Genomic DNA, 20,488 nt, shown 5'->3' with positions numbered 1-20,488 from the left:
TCACGTAACAAATTTTGACAGTTTTGACATTAGTCACAGATATCACATGGTTTTAGCAGATAATTTAGCTAGACAGTCACGTGACCACTATTAAAATAACTGTTATAAATCTCAGAAACACGTTTTATATCGAATACTGCAAGAAATCTTTTTTAACTCTGATTTTTGCAACTATTGAATAGTTTGACAGTTTTGACATTAGTGACAGATATCACGTGGCCACTATCAAAATACTTGTTATAAATCTCAAAAACGCGTTTTATATCGATTACTGCAAGAAAACTTTTTTTAACTCTGATTTTTACAACTTTTGAGTACAGTTTGACAGTTTTGATGATAGTGATAATTGTCACGTGGTTCTAGAACGATATTTAACTAGATTGTCACGTGACAATTGTCAATATAACTATCATAAATCTCAGACACACGTCTTGTTTCAATAACTGTAAAAAAACCGTATTAAACTGTAATTCTTGCAGATTCTATACAAAATTTGTCAATTTTGACATTAGTGACAGATATCACGTGGTTGCAGAGGATAATTTAGCTAGGCAGTCGCGTGGCCACTACCAAAATAACTGTTATAAATCTCAAAAACACGTTTTATATCGGATACTGCAAGAAAACTTTTTTTAATTCTGATTTTTACAACTTTTGAGTACAGTTTGACAGTTTTGATGTTAGTGACAATTGTCACGCGGTTCTAGAACACTATTTAACTAGATGGCCACATTTTTCAAAACCTTCCAGATCTTCCACGTGCTACAGTGCCACAGTTTTGCAACGTCCCAAAGATTTCGAAATCTTTGTAGAAGCTTCTAAAACTTGCCAGATTGTTCTAGAGCCTTGTGCAATTTTTAAAAACTTCTAAAAATTTTCAGAATGATATACGAGGGTGGTCCGATAAGTACTTAGCCTCGCCACCAGATGGCACCACTATCGTAAGGGAAATTTATTATCGTGTAGTACATAATCTTGGGCGGCTTTGTAGATGATTTATGTTTGTATTTGTAAATGGCAATTAGATAAAATTTATTAGGCAATAAATGGAGATTAAGGACCGACAAATGCTATCTTATCTAATCGATAAGACTGGTGTCTATTGAACAAACATTTTGTTCAAAACCGTATCAATTTGTTCAAACTGAAGTTTTAAAAGTGACAAGGCAAACATTTTGTTGAGTTGTTTTCTGAATAATAGTGTATGCTTGAACAAGACTTGTATAAAAGATTTTGATAGCATTTTTAAATATATATTTTAGCGCACTATTTTGTATTGACGCTATTTTACTTAGTATTTTGAAAAATAATAAAATACGTATTTCATATTTTTTTGTGTCCTAATCAAATATGAAATAAAAAAAATATGTGGGATGATCCGTACTCTTCCTTTGTCAGGTTTTTCAGAACAAAACTAAAAAAAACTATTTGAGGTAAAGGAATTACGATTTGGTTGTGATTTACAAAAAATTGAGTGATTTCTCGGTCCTGTTTGTCCGGTTCTAATAATCGTGGACTTTCCCTGGATTATTTACCTAAAAACTTACAGAACACACCACAAAGTTAATATTGCAGATAAGTTTTTGAATGAGTAGTTACGAAAGTACCTACTTTAAGATATGACTATGTCAGTTTTTTTAATTTTGTCATTTTTAAACCATTAGAAAGTGGGGCTACCAAATGGTGTATAAAATAAAAAATCTCTATATTTTGCAAAATTAACCTGTTAACTTATAAAGTGAAACTGGCGAATTAATTAGGAATATAAATATTGAACATACTTTATTTACTTTCAGATCTGAAGACTATATAAAACCGACAATGATGAATAACAACTTACCTGAGACTACCTCGGAAATAACCTCCGAAGGGATAGATTTGCCACCGTTTACCAATAAGGATTATTGTCTTAAAAACGCCAAATATAGTGTAAATGCACTAGGTAATATACAACGAATGAGGCAACATGGACAGGTAATTACTACTTGCTATTATTTTCTTCAATATTAACAAACACCGCAAACGATACAGACTTTGAGCCTTTTACTTGGGGTACTTTTTGGCACTAAAAAATCTATGTAAATGCACATTATTATCACAGAAGTTCAGTTTGTATTGAAAAGTTATAGACTTTAAACGTGAGGTTTTTATGATGTCGTGATGTCGACCCTTATCGAAATGTCCATACAAAATGCATGCTCTTTATAAGAACTTTCAGAACAATCTAATATCTATGGAACTATATTTTGTTCTTGGTTAGGTGAACTAGCAAGAACAAAACTAAGCTTTTTCATAATTTTTTATTTTTTTTTTTAAAGCAATACTTACATTCTAAAGATAACATTTTAATTACGTTTATATTTTCTTAAGCATTTTATTGTTTCTGTGTGGTTATTAGTCCATTTTTTAAATTTAATATCACTTACAGAAGAAAAAACCGCCCATCCGGAGTATTAATTTATATAAAATATATAAAGAGCGAACTGTTCTATAGTAACAATTACGAGTTACAAAGCGTCAACAAGAATAATTTTGAGAGTAAGTCTCTCTAAAAAAATTTAAGAAAATATTCCATTTAGGCTGATTGCTCTAAAGAAACAGCTTTCATGTATTTTTATGGTTATTTCCCTAAAAAAGTGCCCCACTCGAAGGATAACGCCCGCCTATAATGCCCGTCTATATGCCCTCAGGTTGTTATGAACACTATAACCTACACCGTTTCCAAGGTAGGGATTACTAGGGTAGGGATCATTGGTTCATAATGTATAGGATGATTATTTGATTTACCATTTGTAAATGTCAGATTTCTATTTCTTTCAGACAACTTTTGACAAATCCTGTAGATATCAATCAATTATTACTATTAGATATAGATACCATATATCTAATAATTATCCGTGCGAGATATCACGTAAATAGCTTTTGTAGCTTTCTGTAAGACATATACATTTGTGCACCGATATGATCCAGTTCCAATAGACATCTACTAGATATCTTCCACCATTAAATAACTATCCAGTGGATTTTACAATAAGTACTTAATTTATCCACAAGACATCTACTGGATCATTTTGTATTGTTTGGGTCCAGCACCTTTTGCGTGTTCTAGCCCATCTTACCATATCCTGTATTATGTTCTAGTTCTTCTTTGATAGCCTCGCTTCTTATTCCACTTGTGATTGTAACACTTTTTGTTGTTGATGTTTCAGCTCTGGTTTTTGTGTAAATTTGTGTGCTGCTACTTTCGTCTTATATTACAGACGTTGTAGGTAGTATTTGTTCTCTGCTATGAGGATTGCATCATCTGCATAGCATAATATTTTAATGGTGCAATTGCCTATCCCATATTTAGCGTTCACTTTTTTAATATTTTCAATGATTTGGTTCATAATGATGTTGAACAGGGTAGGACTAAGGTTATCCCCTTGTAGTAGGTTCGTATTGATTTGCACTTCCTCAGACAGTCCATCGTTCGTTTTTGGTCTTGTTCTACTTTTGCTGTTCAGGTCTTGGTATAATTTTTTGGTACCGGTAATCAATATTGTTCTGGTCTAGAATCTTAATTACGCCATCTAGTCGGACTCTATAAATGTCTTTGTTAAATCCACAAAACAAACAAAGAGAGGCTTGTTAAATTCTATCGATTTTTCTATCATTTGGCGTAATATGAATTTTGCGTCCACCGTTGATCTATTAAACCTAAATTCTTGCTGTTCTTCGGATATTGGCACCTTCCCCTTAAATACCTTAAGGACCGAGCTCAGTAGCGTTCTGAGTGAGATCTCCAAGGTTCTACTATGTATAGTTTCACAAGGAACAGCCATTTGCACCGCTTATAGACCCTTTTATTCAGACTTCACTTCTGTGAGTTTTTCTTAATACATGCAATATTTCTATAAAATTACAAATTTAGCCAAAATGGTAACAAACAAACATGTGGTTATGTTATTAAAGTTGCACTCATTTTTTTTATCTAAAATAACATAATATAGACACGCAATACACACAGTTTTTGTTTTAGTTATGTGATGTAATATTAAAAATAGGAACAGAAAAGTTTAGCGCACACAAAGTAGTGTTGGCTTCAGTTAGCCCTTATTTTTTCACCATGTTCAACGGTAAGCACTTTTTTAAACCATTCAATAGGTGCCTTGTTTAAGGTGTTTCATAATTATAGGAGAGATGAAAAAACAATCCCAAAGTGAAATAACCATGGTTGATATGGACGCTACAGCTGTGGATTTACTCTTAGATTACGCATACACTGGCCAGATTACTATTACTGTCGATAATGCCCAGGTATTTAAGTAATTTTATGTTTGAACAATTTATGATTGTGTTTGTATTACTTAGGTACCAAATACATAAACATGCACCTACTTTATTTCCTCGCGGGTATAAAATTACCTAACATAGACCTATCTACAGTATGGCTATTTTAATAATAATTTGTCATTGCAATTTCTTGATTTTGTAATTAGTAGTAACAGTACAGTGTTAATTAAAGTAAAGAACTGGTCTAACATACAATTTGGTACCTATTCACTATGGACATTACCAGATGTTTATGCCCTGACTGGGCGACCTTAAAACTCTTGGGCCAGTAAAATCGTCGCCCTCAGGTCATAAACATCCACCTATTTATGCCTTTGGTGCATAAATAGTTACTCTGGGGTTCAAATGTTAAATTAGTAAAACCTTTTATAGATACTATTACCAGCAAGTAGCCTGCTTCAAATGGAAGACGTTAGAGAAGCATGCTGTACATTTTTATTAAAGCAGTTGCATCCCTCAAACTGTCTCGGAATAAGAAGTTTTGCAGGTATGTTGATGAATAGTTGGTAAATAGTAATTAAGATACCAATAGCATTATCAGGACAATAATGCATGAGGTCGATTGATTTTTTAAATTATTTGAATAACTTTCAGAAAAATAACGAAAAGGAAACAATATTTAATATTTTCAGATACACATTCCTGCAAGGATTTGCACCATCAATCGCACGTATACGTCTTACAAAACTTTCCACAAGTTATAGCAACTGAAGAGTTTCTGTCACTTCCGTTTGAAGAAGTTAGTTTTAAAGTATTTCCTCTAAAGCAAAATTCGATATTTTAAGTATTCTACATCAACAGGTTTTCGAGTTAGTTTCAAACAGCCAGTTGAATGTAAAGTCAGAAGAAGAAGTACTTACTGCAGTTTTGAATTGGGTCAAACACGATTCAATAGAAAGAGAGAAGTATACTGCTAAAGTTCGTATACTGTTTTAGTCTTGTAATAACAATAACATGCAATTTAATTACAGTTGTTGTTTGTTGCCAATAATAATAACGTTCTGCTATTCTCCAAAAAGTCTTAAATATCCCAACATGACCTGATGTGGGTAAATCATGGCAACGAGACAAAATTTCTTTCCGACCATCTTTCTATATATTTAATATTTAAAAATAAATGGAAAGCTTTGAAGTGCATGTATTATACTGAGTGTAACTATTCCATTCATTCCATTCCATTCATATTATTAATGTTCGCAATACCAAAAAAAATAAAAAATTATGAGGTTAAAGCATAGTTAGAAGTTGTGTGTGCGCAATGGAGGTTCATAACGTATTTCAGTCATTTCAAATACTTAACAAAAATGATGAGGAGTTAAGGAGCTAAGGAGAAGAGGGCTTCTTCGAATCCGCCTAAGATGCCAGAAAAGAAATTGTCGGCCATATTTTATTATCCAAACAAGAGAGGCGGTTCCATTAGGATGCACATTCCGGTGCCCGAAATGTCGCGCCTTAAAATCAATTTTATGTGGTTCTTTTTTTGAACTGCCGTATTCCGATAAGGACGGTACTGTTCTTTATGTGGGAGTGGGCATGCCAAATTAGAGCAGTATCTGCAGCCACTTTGGCACGTTGTTCCAGAATTGCTGGGATACAGAAATTTCGTTTTTTTAGAGAGTTCATGGAAATTATTGAACATGGATGAATTCTATAGATTAGGTTTCGTAGTAGAACATTTTTTTAACATAATATGTATAGCATACTGTGATTATTTTATTTAACTAAAGTGGTGTTGGACATACGATTCAAATTGATGAATCGGTAGTTACAAAAAGAAAATTTAATCTCGATCGTATAATCCAAACCGTTCTGCCGAAACATTAATAAATAGCTATTTATGTAACCAGTTAAGAAAAGTTCGATTTTGTGTAACGAATGAATGTTTGTAGGGCGAGCGCAGCGAGGTCCTACAATTTGAATGAGTTACACAATAAGACATTTTCGAAACGTGTTGCATACATAATTTTTTCTAATTTTGACCAAAAAGCGGTAAAAACCATCTTTTAAAGTGATTTAACACAAATATTCACTTTCATAGCACCTTGTATAAACAGTGACAACGACATGTTATGATGGATGTCGCCCATATGTTTCTACGGAAATGCATAAAAACAGGGAGTGATGAAATGAACTTTTCTTAACCAGTTACATAAAGTGATACTTTATGTAACTAGTTACATAAAGTAAAACGTTTTGTCACTCTAATCAGTTTTGAAAAGTGTCACTTTATATGCCATAATTAGAAAAAGTCATTTTTACGACCACGTTTTGCCTGGATCGGGGATTGTTAGAGGGGATATTCCAGTCTGGGTAGCTTGGGCGGAGTATCTCCCTATATACACAAAACAGTCAACCATTCGAGAAATTCTGTTTATCCTCTGACCTGGATGGTGTCTGCACTAATCAAATTAAAGGATTTTGGGCACTTTTTAAACAGTACCTCAGACGGTTAGGCGCCATGCAGTCACCATTTTTAGAAGAGTATGCTGACCAACATACCAGATGTCCAAGAGCACCCTGGATATAGAAGATTAACATGGGAAAACGGTTTTGATTTTTTTGCGGTTGATTTGATGGACTGATTTTGATGACGAAAAATCGTATTAATGAAAGTTGTACTACCTATTACGGACTAGTTTTCTGTATTTTTTCCAGATCTCTAACTTGAGCCCTTTCGTCGTAAAACACAAACAAAAATGAGAAAATTTAAACTTTTAGCCTGCCCTGTATAAGCGGTTGTCGAGCAACCGTATCAGCAACAATGACCTGTTTATCTGTTGTATGTGGGAACGATAATATGGCGGTACTGCTCAACGTCGTTTCTCTAATTTGTTGCTACATATTACTGAAAAATACCCGTTTAATTAAATGTATTAACACTATTCTCTTTTAATTGATATATTTTTATGAAAAGGCAAAAACAAGCTTATACCATAGACCAAATGATAAGAACAGTCAATCAGCGCAATGTAATTAAAGTGGCAGCCAAAAAGGAAGCCGTTTACGCTTCAAGGACTTCCTAATGTATTTCGGCCGCTTCAGTTGTAGGTAAGAGATGGCGCTAATACAGCTCGTCATTGCAGACCTAGTTGCCAACTTTTGCAGTATTTCCTATAATCGCTTTCTTTTGCTATCCCATCTGAACTGCGTAAGAAAGCTTGATTTTTTCAAATAAATTTGAGTTAAGTTACGAATAAGATAAGAATTTATGATTTGAGGTATCGATAATAAAGATACACATAAAATACAGATACAGATTAAAAATCACGGGACTCTTTTTTAACGTCAAAACAGAATCCTAAAGGCCACGTGACCGTTTTTATAGTTTTAAACTGACACACTAAATCACGTATCTAATTGTACGAGAATTAAATTATTATGTAAAAATTTAAATGTCATTTTTAACGTCACGTGACAGTTTTTATGTTGAGATTATTTTTTTAAATCGCGTGACTCTTTTTTTAAGGTCAAAACAGATCCTGAAAGTCACGTGACTCTTTTAAGATTCAAAATGGAATTTATAATGTCACATGATAGTTTTAAATGTCAAAATGTTATTTAAAGGATCACTATATCGTTTTTTAGTTTAAACTGATATTTTTAAAGACACGTGACCCTTTTTACAGTGCAAATGGCCACGTGACAATTTTCAATTATTTTAACGTCAAAACGAAATCCTAAAGGTCACGTGACTGTCTTAGATGTCAGAATATTATTTGAAGAGTCACGTAACTCCTTATAATATGCAAATGGTCACGTGACGATTTTCAATAATAAATATCGAAAAGTAGTAGCCCACAGTGGAGTAGTGAGTGTAAGTGAAAACAAAACTCAGAGTCGACAAAATACAAACGATAATAAATATATTTTCATAGGTCACGTGACTCTTTTTTAATGCCAAACCGAAATCCTGAAGGTCGTGACTGTAAATAGCTAAATAATGTTTAATGGGTCACGTGACCGTTTTTCAGTTTCAACTGAGATTTTTTAAATTACATGACTCCCTTTAATGCGCAAATGGCCACGTGACGATTTTCAATAATCAAATTTAATTTTTAGTCCACGTGACTCTTCTTTAACTTCAAAACGGATCCTAAAGGTCACGTGACTTTTTTAAGATGAAAAATGGATTTTATAACGTCACATGACAGTTTTGAATGTCAAAATGTTATTTAAAGGATCACGTGCTCGTTTTTCAGTTTAAACTGATATTTTTAAAGACACACGTTACTCTCTTTATATTGCATTTTCAATTCAAAACGTGGTCACGTCAAACCGGAATCCTAAAGGTAACGTGACTGTTTTAGATGTTTAAAATATTATTTGAAGAGTCACGTGACTCTTTTTACAGTTTATAAAGTCGCATGACGATTTTCGATAATCAAACTAATTTTTTAAAGGTCATGTGACTATTTTTTAATGCCAAAATTGAACCCTGAAGATCACGTGACTGTAAATGACAAAATATTATTTGACGGGTCACGTGACTATTTTCAATGATTAAATTTACTTTTAAAGATTACGTGACCGTTTTTTAGTTTTGAACTCTAAATCACGTGACTCATTTCAAGGTACAAATGGTCACGTGACTATTTTAAGATTAAACATGGAATTCATAATGAATTAACTATGGTCGAGGGCACTAATGGGAGCGATGCACGTCATCAGTGTATATTTCTTAGCGATGAGTTGCGACCTGTAGCGCTCTCTTTCTAACACGCGCTTATTAAATGAACGCAATTTTGATACAAACCTGACCTTCTCGATCTTGGCGTTTAACGATTTGTGTGCGTTGTTGCCAGATTGCTTGACCGTTTGCTGTTTTTGTTTTTGTTGTTGATGACTTGCACAAATGATTTGACTAAAAACTGCTTACAGAGAGACAACTAATTTTAACAACTTGAGAAGTTTCTGGATATATCTCATATTATTCAAGTGTTTTTACGGTTAATTGGCATTATTTACTGCAGTAGTTAATAGTTATTTAGTTCGTTGGTGTGTGTCTGTGTACATATTAATATTACTTATTATTTTGGTGTTTAAGAGTGAGTGTTGTATGTTAATAAACATGGCTTTAAATAAACAAAGCCAGCAGTTTGTCGCTGCTTTATTATCATTTTTTGAACGTGAACGAGATCACGGAGGTCCTTTTATCCCTTTGGCTGCTGTGAGAGAAGTAAAACTAAAATTATTGCAATAGAGTTTTTTTTTACCAACAGTATTTTTAGCGTGTAGCTGAAGCACTTGGGCTTGGTGTTTCTACAGTAAGTGCTATATCACAGAAAGTCAAGCAAAGCATTCCGTTAAGTTCACCAAAGAAAATTCCAGGTAGGCCAAAGTCTATTACGGACATTGCCAATATTGATGTTGCAGCTATTCGCAACTCCATATATGAGATGTATGAACAAAGTAAGTTGTTTTGTTTATTTTATGTCCTGTTCATTAATGTTTTGGTAACACTTTTTTGTAGAAGAACACATAACCAGGGAAAGTATTTATGAAAAGTTAAGGAGTAAAGAAATTTCTGTTGGTGGATTAAAATCATTGTGTAAAGTGCTTCATAAAATTGGGTTTAAGTGGTTAAGAGATTGCCCCCGAAAAGGATTAATGGAACTTCCTGATATAGCTTTTAAAAGAATTTAATTCTTACGCAGGTATGTAGAAATAAAGCAACAAAATCTCTATCAATTTGTTTTTACAGATGAGACATGGATATTCCAAAATGGGACCCCAGGCCATTCCTTGCAGGATGAAAGCAAACATAGTGTGAAGAGCACCAGGGTAGATGGCAAAAGGTTAGCTACAAGCAAAACTCTTTAAGTCAAAATTTAACTATATTTTTTTAGAAAATGCTTATCTTTTTGTTTTTAATTTTGCATGATACTAATCTTGATGCTTTTTGTCAGAATCCCATTTGGAAATTATGATTTATGTATTAGATGTTGAAACTAATGCTACTGGAACATTTAGATTCATTATTCTTCATGCGGGTAATGAAAATGGATTTATTCCGGGTGCTGAGCTCATATTTGCTTCAAAGAGCCAGTCTGGGGATTATCATGGTGAGATGAACCAGGAAAATTTTCTAAAATGGTTTCAAGAAGAATTGATGCCAAGTTTAACCCAGCCTTCCGCCATTGTTTTGGATAATGCACCCTACCACAATCAATTAATCAAAAAAATTCCAAACAGCAGTTGGAATAAAGCAAGTATACAGGAATGGTTAAGAAGTGAGAACGTCAACTTTAACCCAGATGCCTTTAAAAATGAATTATTAGGACTGGTAAAGCGGTGAGATGTTGATAACCATTCATTCACCTGTTCAGTTGCTTAAATTAAGTATTTATAGGAACAAACCTCAGAAGCTATACCTTATTGACCAGATAGCAGAGCAACATGGCCATACGATTCTTCGTTTACCCCCATATCACTGCATTTTCAATGCAATTGAACTGATATGGGGAGTGTCCAAAAACTACTATAATATGCATATTGGCAGGGATGGCAGGTAAAATTTGTCTAAAGTCTCTATAACTAGTTTTACCAGCTATGATGTTTCAGATCTATTGATAACGCTCTTAATATGTGGAAGGAAGATTTAACAACCGTGACACCAGCCGTATGGAAAAATAGTATTCGTCATACAGAGGAAGAAATTATGAAATGGTACAATAGAGAGCAGGTTATGGACCGAAAAGAAATACAACCACTGATTATATGTGTAGACGACCAACAGGATGATTCAAGCAGTGAGGATAATTTTTCAGATTAATGTAACATTTCTATTTTTAGGTTATTAAGTAAATTGTACATGTATTTTCAAAATGTAAGAGTTAAAAATGCGTAAGTAAAAAAGAACAGATTTTTTTGTTACTTACATCTACATAACTTTTATTGTTTAAAAATGGATTGACCTATTACAAGGAAGGAAAACCATAAACGGAATTTTTTTTGGGATGACACTGATTCAATAAAGAGAGACGAAAAAAAAATAAAATAATTAAAACTAAACTAATTAGATATTAGATCTGCTTGTTAATATTGCCTTATTACTATATTGCACATTCAAGTTAAAATATTTATGTAATTATTACTTATTTGCAATTATGCAGATTTTTAAACTAATTATAAGTAGTATAATAATTGTTAGTTCTAAGATAATAACTTTTAATTAAAATATTAAATTTAAATATTTTTTTTGATTTTGCTTTTAGAAGCACAAGATAGTTTTAGTAATTTTCAAAAGGATTAGGAAATAAACCTGAATATTGACTAATAATGTTATTCAAAATTATCTGTTAAAAAACTGCCTCAACTTCTATATATAGTCAAATTTTTACCCTTTGAGAATGACGTCATGCAGGTGAAAAAACACGCATGTCTAAAATTAGATCACAAGTTTTAACCTACAAATGCTTTGAAAAATTAGTGTGGTCAGAAGTGACTGATGATCAATTGAGATGACATCTGGAAACTGTTTCTTTTCGTACTCCAAAAAAAGCAGCACATTTAGAACTAGCATTTGGGCTTGCTCATTGTAGCGCATAATTTTTATACCTTTGATATTTGTTTATATCAAAGTGACAGTAAATGTCAACGTTTTTAATTTGACAGAATGACAAAATTAATAACGTGCCTTTTTTGTTAAAATTGTTTATTTCACATGTTTGATATGCGAGACACAAAGATGTAAAAAGATGACGTCATTCTCAAAAGGTAAAAATCCGACTATATGAAGTAAATAAAAACAAAATGTATGTAAAGTTCAGGTTTTAATGAAGAAACTAAACATCTGGCAACGTGGCGCGTTAAACGTCAATGACGTGCATCGCTCTCATTAATGCCCTCGACCATATATTGTTTTGAAAAAAAACATTCTAAGAATCTCACATGTTTTGCATGCAATAAATGCTTCTTTTTTTTTCGAAATCTGTATAATTCATCAGTCCGTTTATTACTGCAACCAACAATACACCAGGTTCACATCTGCTCGTGGAAGATGTGGCAACATAGGGCACAGTTCCAACTGACAGTCGGCTAAACATTCTAAACAACATTTTGAGGTTAGGAATTTTAAAAAGTTGAAAAACACCAAAAACTACAAACAGAAGAAAGAAAAACTTAGTTTAGGGTTGTTTAAGTTTATTAATTAGTGTTGTTATTGCGAGACCTTCGTAGAATTTAAGATTTTTCTTTACCAAACTGGAAAATTTGCAACATTTGGTGGTAAACAAAGGCGGAAAGTTCCAATCAAACTTTGGCTTGGGAACAACAACCACATTCAATTTAAATTATCTGGAAAGAACATCACAGATAGGTGCATTCAAACGAGTCATTAACAGCCCAATACCAACGTTTCAAGAATTATTCCATAAAATTTGCAAGAAAGGAAAGGCAATGTGTGTATCCTGGGGACTATTAAATCCTAAAGCAGTGTTTTAACTGTTGGTGTTTTAAGAACTTGCTTCTTGGTTTTGTGATATAGATTGCTTATTTATTTTCTTTTATAAATTTACCCAGCATTAAATACAAATCAATTTGGTTTTGTTGCGTGATTTATCTAACATGTTTTTTCAATTTCAGTTCAATTTATTATAAGAGCAGGTAGGTACCTCAGTTAAAGAAATTATCTAATTTTATGATTGTTTATGAAGAAAACTAGACTTCTTAGATAAAAAAGAAACTTGAGTGTACTTTTTAAAGATTTTATTTGTATATTTCATAATGTGTAAATAATACAATTAAAATAGTAATTTAACCTACTATCTGATGGAAAAATATTTAACACTAGCACCATCTGTTTCTAGCCTTATAGTCAGAGAAGATACGGCAAAATTTATAAGGGCTAATTCTGCAAAATAATGGCATTTGATCAAATTTATGTATGAAGTAACTTGTATCTTTCTAATATTACCTGAAACTTATTAGAAATTTGTTTTTTCAACACTCTGCATATGGATTTTGACAACACCATTATAACCATAGTTTCAAACACCCTTTGTTCCGAGTCTTTTAGAGTAATTGATAATGGGACTTTTTAAATTTGGACCCTTTCAAAGCATGATAAGCAATCTCAAGCTCAAGCTCCAGATTAGGCAAATAAAGGTACCTAAAACATAAGCTATTTAGTATTAGCAGCTCATTAATACCTCTACCTGAGTCCTTTTTATAATATTAGGTAACTCACCTTGTCAGCTTCTGCTAAATAGACCGCCTTTACTCTATATCCATGTTTCTTCGAGAACCACTGGCTTGAATAAAGTTGGCTTTTGTAGTGTTCTTGTAAAAACTCTTCTTGGGAGTAAGTAAATATATGGGCTGTTTCATTGTAACAGTGTTTTCTATTAGAAAAGGCATCCTTTTCTGTTCCACAAACTCTAGTTCCTTCCGAATGTTTCACTGGGCCCCTTGATAGTTGTAAAGTGTATTAAGAAGGTGGCATTTTCAAAACTGACTACCGAAAATTGTAAAATTTGCATCAAAAATAAAAAATGTCTCTTTGTTTACTTTTTGTCAACAATGGCGGCCGATTTTCCGAGCCTTGTCGTCCTGATTTATTGCCGACGTGACTAGATGACGTCAGAATTCTATTGCGCTCGGAACGCATGTAATAGACAAGAAAGGCAAATGATGACGTAATCGCCACGGGAAAATAAATGGACCATACCTTGTTCGGTGGTACGGGGAAAGCGTGTAACGGTAAAGAAAACTAGCTACGGACCCTTCACTACTGTTTAGCCTGACTACTGGAGATTATGACTGTCTGAACTGGCTACTCGGCGCCGGAGTTTGCTCCAAAAACCCAAAGAGGCCCAATTACGTGACCAGCGGTGTTCCCGTCACTCGACCTAATCTCTATGTGCCGCCCCGATTCCCCGAGGTTCGACAAATAGAGCCTCCGCTGCACACTGTTTTCCCAGAATCATGCAAGAGAAGTTTCAAGTCTCGTGACGTTGCCAGTCACACAGCCGCTAATCCCTCCAGTACCCCAAACCCGTTCACTACTCCGTTTCCCCGGAGCCAAGTAAACGAGCTACAGGATTCGCCGTTCCTGCTTGCTACACCGTTTCCCCGGTGTCAAACAAACAGGAACAGGACCAGAAGATTTACCTAACTGTTTTCAAAAGAAAGTTACTGTAGCCGGCGCCGTCTTACCAGAAACACCCCCAAACGGAAAAATATTAAAAATGCCCCAAAAAAGTTTTAAAATATCTACAGTTACGGACGGTCGGTATGTGCCTATTTTTTACTTACAGATACGCGGAGATAAGAGATATCAACGGCACGGAACGGCTAGGCTGGTTGTTTTCGATCTTTTAGTGATCGAAGAATCCCTGTTTTCCGGTGCGGGACCGTCTTTTATACACAAAACCAACGGTGGGGGCTGTTAGTGGCGGTACCCACTCCCAGCGCCCACCGAACCATTTCGAACGGCTCCGGACGGCCCCGACAACATCGACCCCACGACGTTCGCGGTCTAGCACCCAGCAGTGAAGGTCACGCGTATCCAATAAAATAAAATTAACGAAAAATTAGTAACTTTGTTACAACAGTTGACAGTTTTGAGGTTAGTGACAATTGTCACGTGGTTCTAGAACACTATTTAACTAGATGGTCACATTTTTCAAAATCTTCCAGATCTTTAAAGAAGCTTCTAAAGCCTAGTTCTAGAGCCTTTGGCAACGTTTCCAAACCTTCCAAACCTTTGCAGAAGCAGAATTCAAATTCTAGAATTTGTCAGAATGTTATAAAGCCTTCTAAAACATTAGAAAATCTTTTATAAATCTTCTAGAACTAACCAGAACGTTCTAGAGTCCTTAGCAACAGTCTCAAACCTTCAAAAGACCTTTGCACAAGCTTTTAGAACTTGTCATAATGTCATAGAGCCTTTAGCAACGTTCTAAAACCTTCTAGATCTTTGAACAAACTTTTGTAGCTTGCCCGAACGTTCTACAGTGTTTTGCAACGTCCCAAAGTTTTCGAAATCTTTGTAGAAGCTTCTAAAACTTTCCAGAATGTTCTAGAGCCTTGTGCAATATTTATAAACTTCTAAAAATTGTCAGAATGATATACGAGGGTGGTCCGATAAGTAATTAGCCTTGCCACCAGATGGCACCACTATCGTAAGGGAAATTTATTATCGTGTAGTACATAATCTTAGGCGGCTACTGTCAAAATTACTTTTGTATTTTATATTGTATATTTTTATTACTTTTTGTTATTAACTCTTTACTATTCTAAGTAGTAGTAGTAGTATTGTATTTCGTTTTGCTTTGTAATTTACCTAAATTTTTTGTTTTTGTTTTGCTTTTTGTAGATGATTTATGTTTGTATTTGTAAATGGCAATTTTTTTCTCTGTTGAAAGACCGACCAATGCTATCTTATCTAATCGATAAGACTGTGTCTATTGAACAAACATTTGCGATAAAAACGATGTATAAGTGAACTTTTGAAAACAGTATCAATTTGTTCAAACTGGACTTTTAAAAGTGCAAAAAGCTGACAGGGCGACATTTCGGTGAGTTGTTTTTTGAATAATAGTGGATGCTTGAACAAGACTGGTATAAAAGATTTTGATATTTAAAAAGACATTTTAACGCACTATTTTATATTGACGCTATTTTACTACGAAGATGCTTACACTGACTGAAATTTTGGGTACTACCCTTAATAGTACTGTAACGAAGTTACTAATTTTTTTGTTAATATGTAGTATTAGATTTAAGAAAACAATGTGCAGCCTCACACGCTAAGGTACAATGCGTCTTCGCGACAGAATGGTGAACGCACCGTCGCGATTGATAAAGGTTCAGCGCGCAGCCGCGGTAGCGTAAACGAAGCAACATCGCGCCGTCGCGACTCGCGAGCTGGTAACCAGGTAATGCGCCGCGCGCTACATTGATCAGTTCGTCAGTGAGTTAGTCAGTTGTAGTGGTGGAGAAATATCGATAGCCTTCAACCTCGATAGTTATCGATAGTGGTCTTCTTCGCTATCGATCGATAGTTATCGATTGTGATCGATAGTACATAGCTGTAAACAAAAATAAGTCTTTTTAGTCTATAGAAAATTATACGAGTATTTTACATGTAATGTAATGCATTATATTTGTACAGATACAATAATTACTAAGATACTAAATTAGCCAAGTGTTTCTATTTAGAAATATTAAAACATCTACATTTTTTGATTTCAAGCGAGACCTTCTATCTGTAATTGTGTTGCCTGTAGCGCTAAAGGTACGTTCAGACTCTACAGATGAGGCAGGGATACACAAATACTTCAGTGCACATACATCCAGAGGATGAAAATCTCGTCCATTAACCTGGAACAAAATGTGTATTCAAAATCATTTATAAAAAAAATGTCTATGTAGTATAAGTAGTACCTTCCAAAACAGAAGTGGATCACTATTTTGTTCACAGTTCTTAATTTTGTTACTTATACGTTGGTTCATAAAGGCAAACAAGGAACTTTTACAGGAACTTGCTTTAGTTGATTCTTGTTCTTGTTGAGATTAAGTCTGTTGATTTGCTCCAACAATTTCTTTTTGTTTCTTTAATTGAAAGGCTAATTCTTGTTCTAAAAATTGTGCTGCAGACTTCGCATTCTCTGGGCTTCTAAAACCTTCTTGTTTAAATCTAGGGTCTAACAAGGTACCCATTTGAGCAACTGTTCTCCTTTCGTAGCTGAATAACCTTACTTGCATGGACTCAATTAAAGAATTACAAAATAGTATTCCTTCTTCTGTAGTTATGTTTGGTTTTATGTCACTTACTAAATTGTTAAAAATTCCAAAGGTTATAGGTATAATTAAAGAAATTGTTACATACTTTGAGCCTGAAATTTGTTGAGTTGCTTGTTCAAAACTGATAAGAATCTTTTCTATTTCTTTTAAAACCATAATTTCATCTGCTGTTAGGGGTGGTGGAGCTTTCTTTATCTTTAACAGAGTTCTGTTCAATGCTTCATATGTTTTTAATATCCTACTTACCATATAAAAAACACTATTCCATCTTGTAGTGACTTCTTGGACGAGTTTGTATGGTGTGTTTGTATTTTGTTCTTTTTTAAATATCTCAAAAGCATTATTGCTGCTTTTTACAAATGTAACAATTTGTTTACACTTTGACATAAATTTGTTTAATTGATGGAAGCTCTATACATACTTCGACAACTAAGTTCATTGAATGAGCAAAGCATGGGAGATGTTTTTTCTTCATTAATTCAGCCATTTTTTATCATATTTCCAGCATTGTCAGTTACAATACATGATAATTTAGTTTCAATGTTCCAGTCATTCAAGATAACACTTAAAGCAGCAGCAAGATTTTCCGAAGTATGATTTTTTCCATTTTCCAGTGGTTTTGTGGATAAAACTGCAGATTTCAACTCAAAATCCTTGGTTACAAAATGACAGGTAACAACAACAAAATGACAGGTAAAAGGCTGGAAGTCCCTGGCAATCATTAATACTAAAGCTCGATTTAATTCTTTTTGTCTGTGAGAACTCCCGTCATACTGTAATTCCCTTTTAAAAAATGGGCTTATAGAGCGTGTGCTAGACCTAGCTGATGTTGAAGTTGAGGTACTAGGAAGAGAAACTTCCCCATCCAGTTCATTATCAGGGTTTGTAAATAAATCAGCATGAAATCTTTTTAGGTGGTCACTTAGGTTTGAGGTATTTCCACTAGTCTTATACTCTTTCTTACAATTAAGACACTTTGCAAATTTTTTGTCAGCAGATTTCTTGAAATATTTCCAAACTTTAGAATGTTTTCGTCTTTTGCTTGGAGAATGTTCAACAGTTTTCTCATTCTCCATATTATTATCAGTATTCAATATTTCTTGTGATCCACTTAGATTGGTAAGCTGATCTAAAGTTGAGGTTGTTGTGGAGTGTTCGATGACTTCCATGCTGGAAGTGCTACAAGAGCTGTTCTGATTGTGTTTATCCTCTCCACCTGTAACAAAGATTTCAATACTTAGGTATAATACCCAAGATTTAACCATTAGTATGAAAATAGGCATACTTACTTTTATCCAAGTTACGTAAAAACTTTTCCATGATCCACTTATTTAAGTTATTTCCGGATTTTCCAAATTCCACTCTCAAATCACATGTACAATCACACACATAATTTTCCTTTAACCGCTTTCACCATGCTTTTGCCTTTTGCCAGTTTTCACTTTTCAACATTCAACTCATAACTTGTCATACCAGTCATAAGTCATAACTCAAATTTTTAAAAATTTTAGGTTAGGGTAATTTACAGGTTTGTTTTGTTTTATTTAGATGGCTACAAGGCTATTTGACAGCACCATTTGGAAAGCAAATATACTAGTTTTAGTTATGGTTTTTTATTTTATCGAGTTTTTAATTTTTATTGTCTGTAGCTCCTAAGAAATAAAAATCGAAAAATCTCAAATGATCGGCTATCGCCAGCTATCGATAGCTAGTGAAAACTATCGATATTCGCTTGACATCAAAACTATCGATGATTATCGATAGTGCCATCGATAGTTCTCCATCACTAGTCAGTTGATCCCGGACCATCGACTAGTGATTACCGACCGACGCTTCAGCCAGCTGAACGGTAAATTTTATTGTTCCTGGGGGCAAGCTTTGAAGGGGAAGGTATTTCGGAATCGTTTCCTTCGGACCGCCAGTACAGGATGTTATAACACTGCTGGTTAACTCCGAGGGCCACGACTCCGAAAACCACTCGGTGATTTGAGTTGTTTCCTGTGGACTGCCAGTACCGGATGTTATAACACTGCTGGTCAACTCCGGAGGCTACAATCTCACTATCACCTAGGTATTTCCGAACCGTTTCCTTCGGACCGCCGGTACTGGATGTTATAACACTGCCGGTTAACTTCGAAGGCCACGGCTCCGAAATCCTGTAACCAAACCTGAATTCACCCAGGTCTTTCCGAACTGATTTCTTCGGACTGTCAGCTCCGGCCGATTCTTTGACCCTTCTATGCCCCCAGAGCACAGTTTTCATACCGTCCGAATCCGTCATTCATACCGTAACCGTCTGTTTACCCTGGCTGGGAAAACCGTTTCGATACCGTCTTAGTTTCTCCGTACCGTTCCCCGTTCTGAACACTAGGTTGTGTTGTCCGTTTGTTTTCCGTTTCAAAGTTACCGTATTAATTTAGTTAGGATCTCTCGGTCCGACTGTACCGTTTATTAATTTGAACACGAGGCTGTGTTGTTCTCTGTTTGTTCATTTGTGCTAGAGTTTTTAAGTAAGGATAAGAATGGTTGTTAACTGTTATTTTACTGGTTAACATGACTTGTTTAGTTTTGCTAACAACCCTGTGTTTCCTTATTTTTGTCCCACTCCCTTCATTCATTTACAGATAAACGTGAACTCTGTCTTCGACTGTTTAAAAGCTCCCCAGGTATACGAAGCGAGTTCCTTAGTTACGCTTCTTCAAATAAAACTAAGGTGGCGCCCGAGTTTCAAAGCACCTACCCCTAGGTGTGGCAAAAACCGTACCAGGACCGGTACGTAAAGGCGGCGTTACAAATTGGCGCCCGAGCAGGGGTAACTTTGAAACGGAAAACAAACGGACAACACAACCTAGTGTTCAGAACGGGGAACGGTACGGAGAAACTAAGACGGTATCGAAACGGTTTTCCCAGCCAGGGTAAACAGACGGTTACGGTATGAATGACGGATTCGGACGGTATGAAAACTGTGCTCTGGGGGCATAGAAGGGTCAAAGAATCGGCCGGAGCTGACAGTCCGAAAAGACCTGGGTGAATTCAGGTTTGGTTACAGGATTTCGGAGCCGTGGCCTTCGATCCTTCGAAGTTAACCGGCAGTGTTATAACATCCTGTACTGGCGGTCCGAAGGAAACGATTCCGAAATACCTTCCCCTTCAAAGCTTGCCCCCAGGAACAATAAGATTTACCGTTCAGCTGGCTGAAGCGTCGGTCGGTAATCACTAGTCGATGGTCCGGGATCAACTGACTAACTCACTGACGAACTGATCAATGTAGCGCGCGGCGCATTACCTGGTTACCAGCTCGCGAGTCGCGACGGCGCGATGTTGCTTCGTTTACGCTACCGCGGCTGCGCGCTGAACCTTTATCAATCGCGACGGTGCGTTCACCATTCTGTCGCGAAGACGCATT

At 35.0% G+C, this 20,488-nt stretch overlaps 2 protein-coding genes and 1 long non-coding RNA gene across 6 annotated transcripts; 2 read left to right on the top strand and 1 right to left on the bottom strand.

Annotated features, from left to right (window-relative positions):
* Positions 1-853: 853 nt before the first annotated feature.
* On the top strand, positions 854-7,988 carry LOC145726396 (kelch-like protein 17). The gene is made up of 8 exons (XM_081975447.1): positions 854-1,433; positions 1,797-1,974; positions 4,022-4,118; positions 4,178-4,299; positions 4,708-4,822; positions 4,968-5,074; positions 5,137-5,253; positions 5,307-7,988. The coding sequence occupies exons 2-8, from the start codon at positions 1,822-1,824 to the stop codon at positions 5,358-5,360; spliced, it is 765 nt and encodes a 254-aa protein (XP_081831573.1). The 5' UTR covers positions 854-1,433; positions 1,797-1,821; the 3' UTR covers positions 5,361-7,988.
* A 283-nt stretch (positions 7,989-8,271) lies between these two features.
* LOC145726395 (uncharacterized) lies at positions 8,272-11,525 on the top strand. 4 transcript variants are annotated; one of them, XM_081975444.1, is made up of 7 exons: positions 8,272-9,511; positions 9,564-9,599; positions 9,664-9,744; positions 9,806-10,130; positions 10,242-10,626; positions 10,685-10,843; positions 10,897-11,525. In XM_081975444.1, exons 4-7 carry the CDS (start codon positions 10,121-10,123, stop codon positions 11,105-11,107), a joined length of 765 nt encoding a protein of 254 aa, XP_081831570.1. In that variant the 5' UTR covers positions 8,272-9,511; positions 9,564-9,599; positions 9,664-9,744; positions 9,806-10,120; the 3' UTR covers positions 11,108-11,525. The 4 variants fall into 4 exon arrangements, with proteins under 4 accessions (XP_081831570.1, XP_081831569.1, XP_081831572.1 ...); XM_081975443.1 differs by having other exon boundaries at positions 9,564-9,744; XM_081975446.1 differs by having other exon boundaries at positions 8,273-9,511; positions 9,564-9,744; positions 10,275-10,626.
* Positions 11,526-13,029: 1,504 nt separating this feature from the next.
* Positions 13,030-15,292, bottom strand: LOC145726603 (uncharacterized). The gene is made up of 3 exons (XR_014177630.1): positions 13,523-15,292; positions 13,250-13,444; positions 13,030-13,186 (listed from the first exon to the last, which is right to left on the bottom strand). It is a non-coding gene; the product is annotated as an uncharacterized LOC145726603 (long non-coding RNA).
* Positions 15,293-20,488: the final 5,196 nt, after the last annotated feature.

The sequence above is a fragment of the Ips typographus genome, linkage group LG3 (genome assembly GCF_016097725.1).
Source record: "Ips typographus isolate SLU linkage group LG3, UJ_Ityp_2.0, whole genome shotgun sequence".
Taxonomy (NCBI): Eukaryota; Metazoa; Arthropoda; class Insecta; order Coleoptera; family Curculionidae; genus Ips; species Ips typographus.
The sequence above is the reverse complement of the archived record's forward strand: the minus strand, read 5'-3'. Positions and strand labels throughout refer to the sequence as shown.

Coding starts and splice junctions, on each gene's coding strand:
- LOC145726396 (XM_081975447.1), top strand. CDS start 1,822: ATGATGAATAACAACTTACCTGAGACTACCTCGGAAATAACCTCCGAA. Junction 4,300..4,707: donor TTACTGTCGATAATGCCCAG/GTATTTAAGTAA, acceptor AACCTTTTATAG/ATACTATTACCAGCAAGTAG. Junction 5,075..5,136: donor TGTCACTTCCGTTTGAAGAA/GTTAGTTTTAAA, acceptor CTACATCAACAG/GTTTTCGAGTTAGTTTCAAA.
- LOC145726395 (XM_081975444.1), top strand. Junction 10,627..10,684: donor TTATTAGGACTGGTAAAGCG/GTGAGATGTTGA, acceptor AAGTATTTATAG/GAACAAACCTCAGAAGCTAT. Junction 10,844..10,896: donor CATATTGGCAGGGATGGCAG/GTAAAATTTGTC, acceptor ATGATGTTTCAG/ATCTATTGATAACGCTCTTA.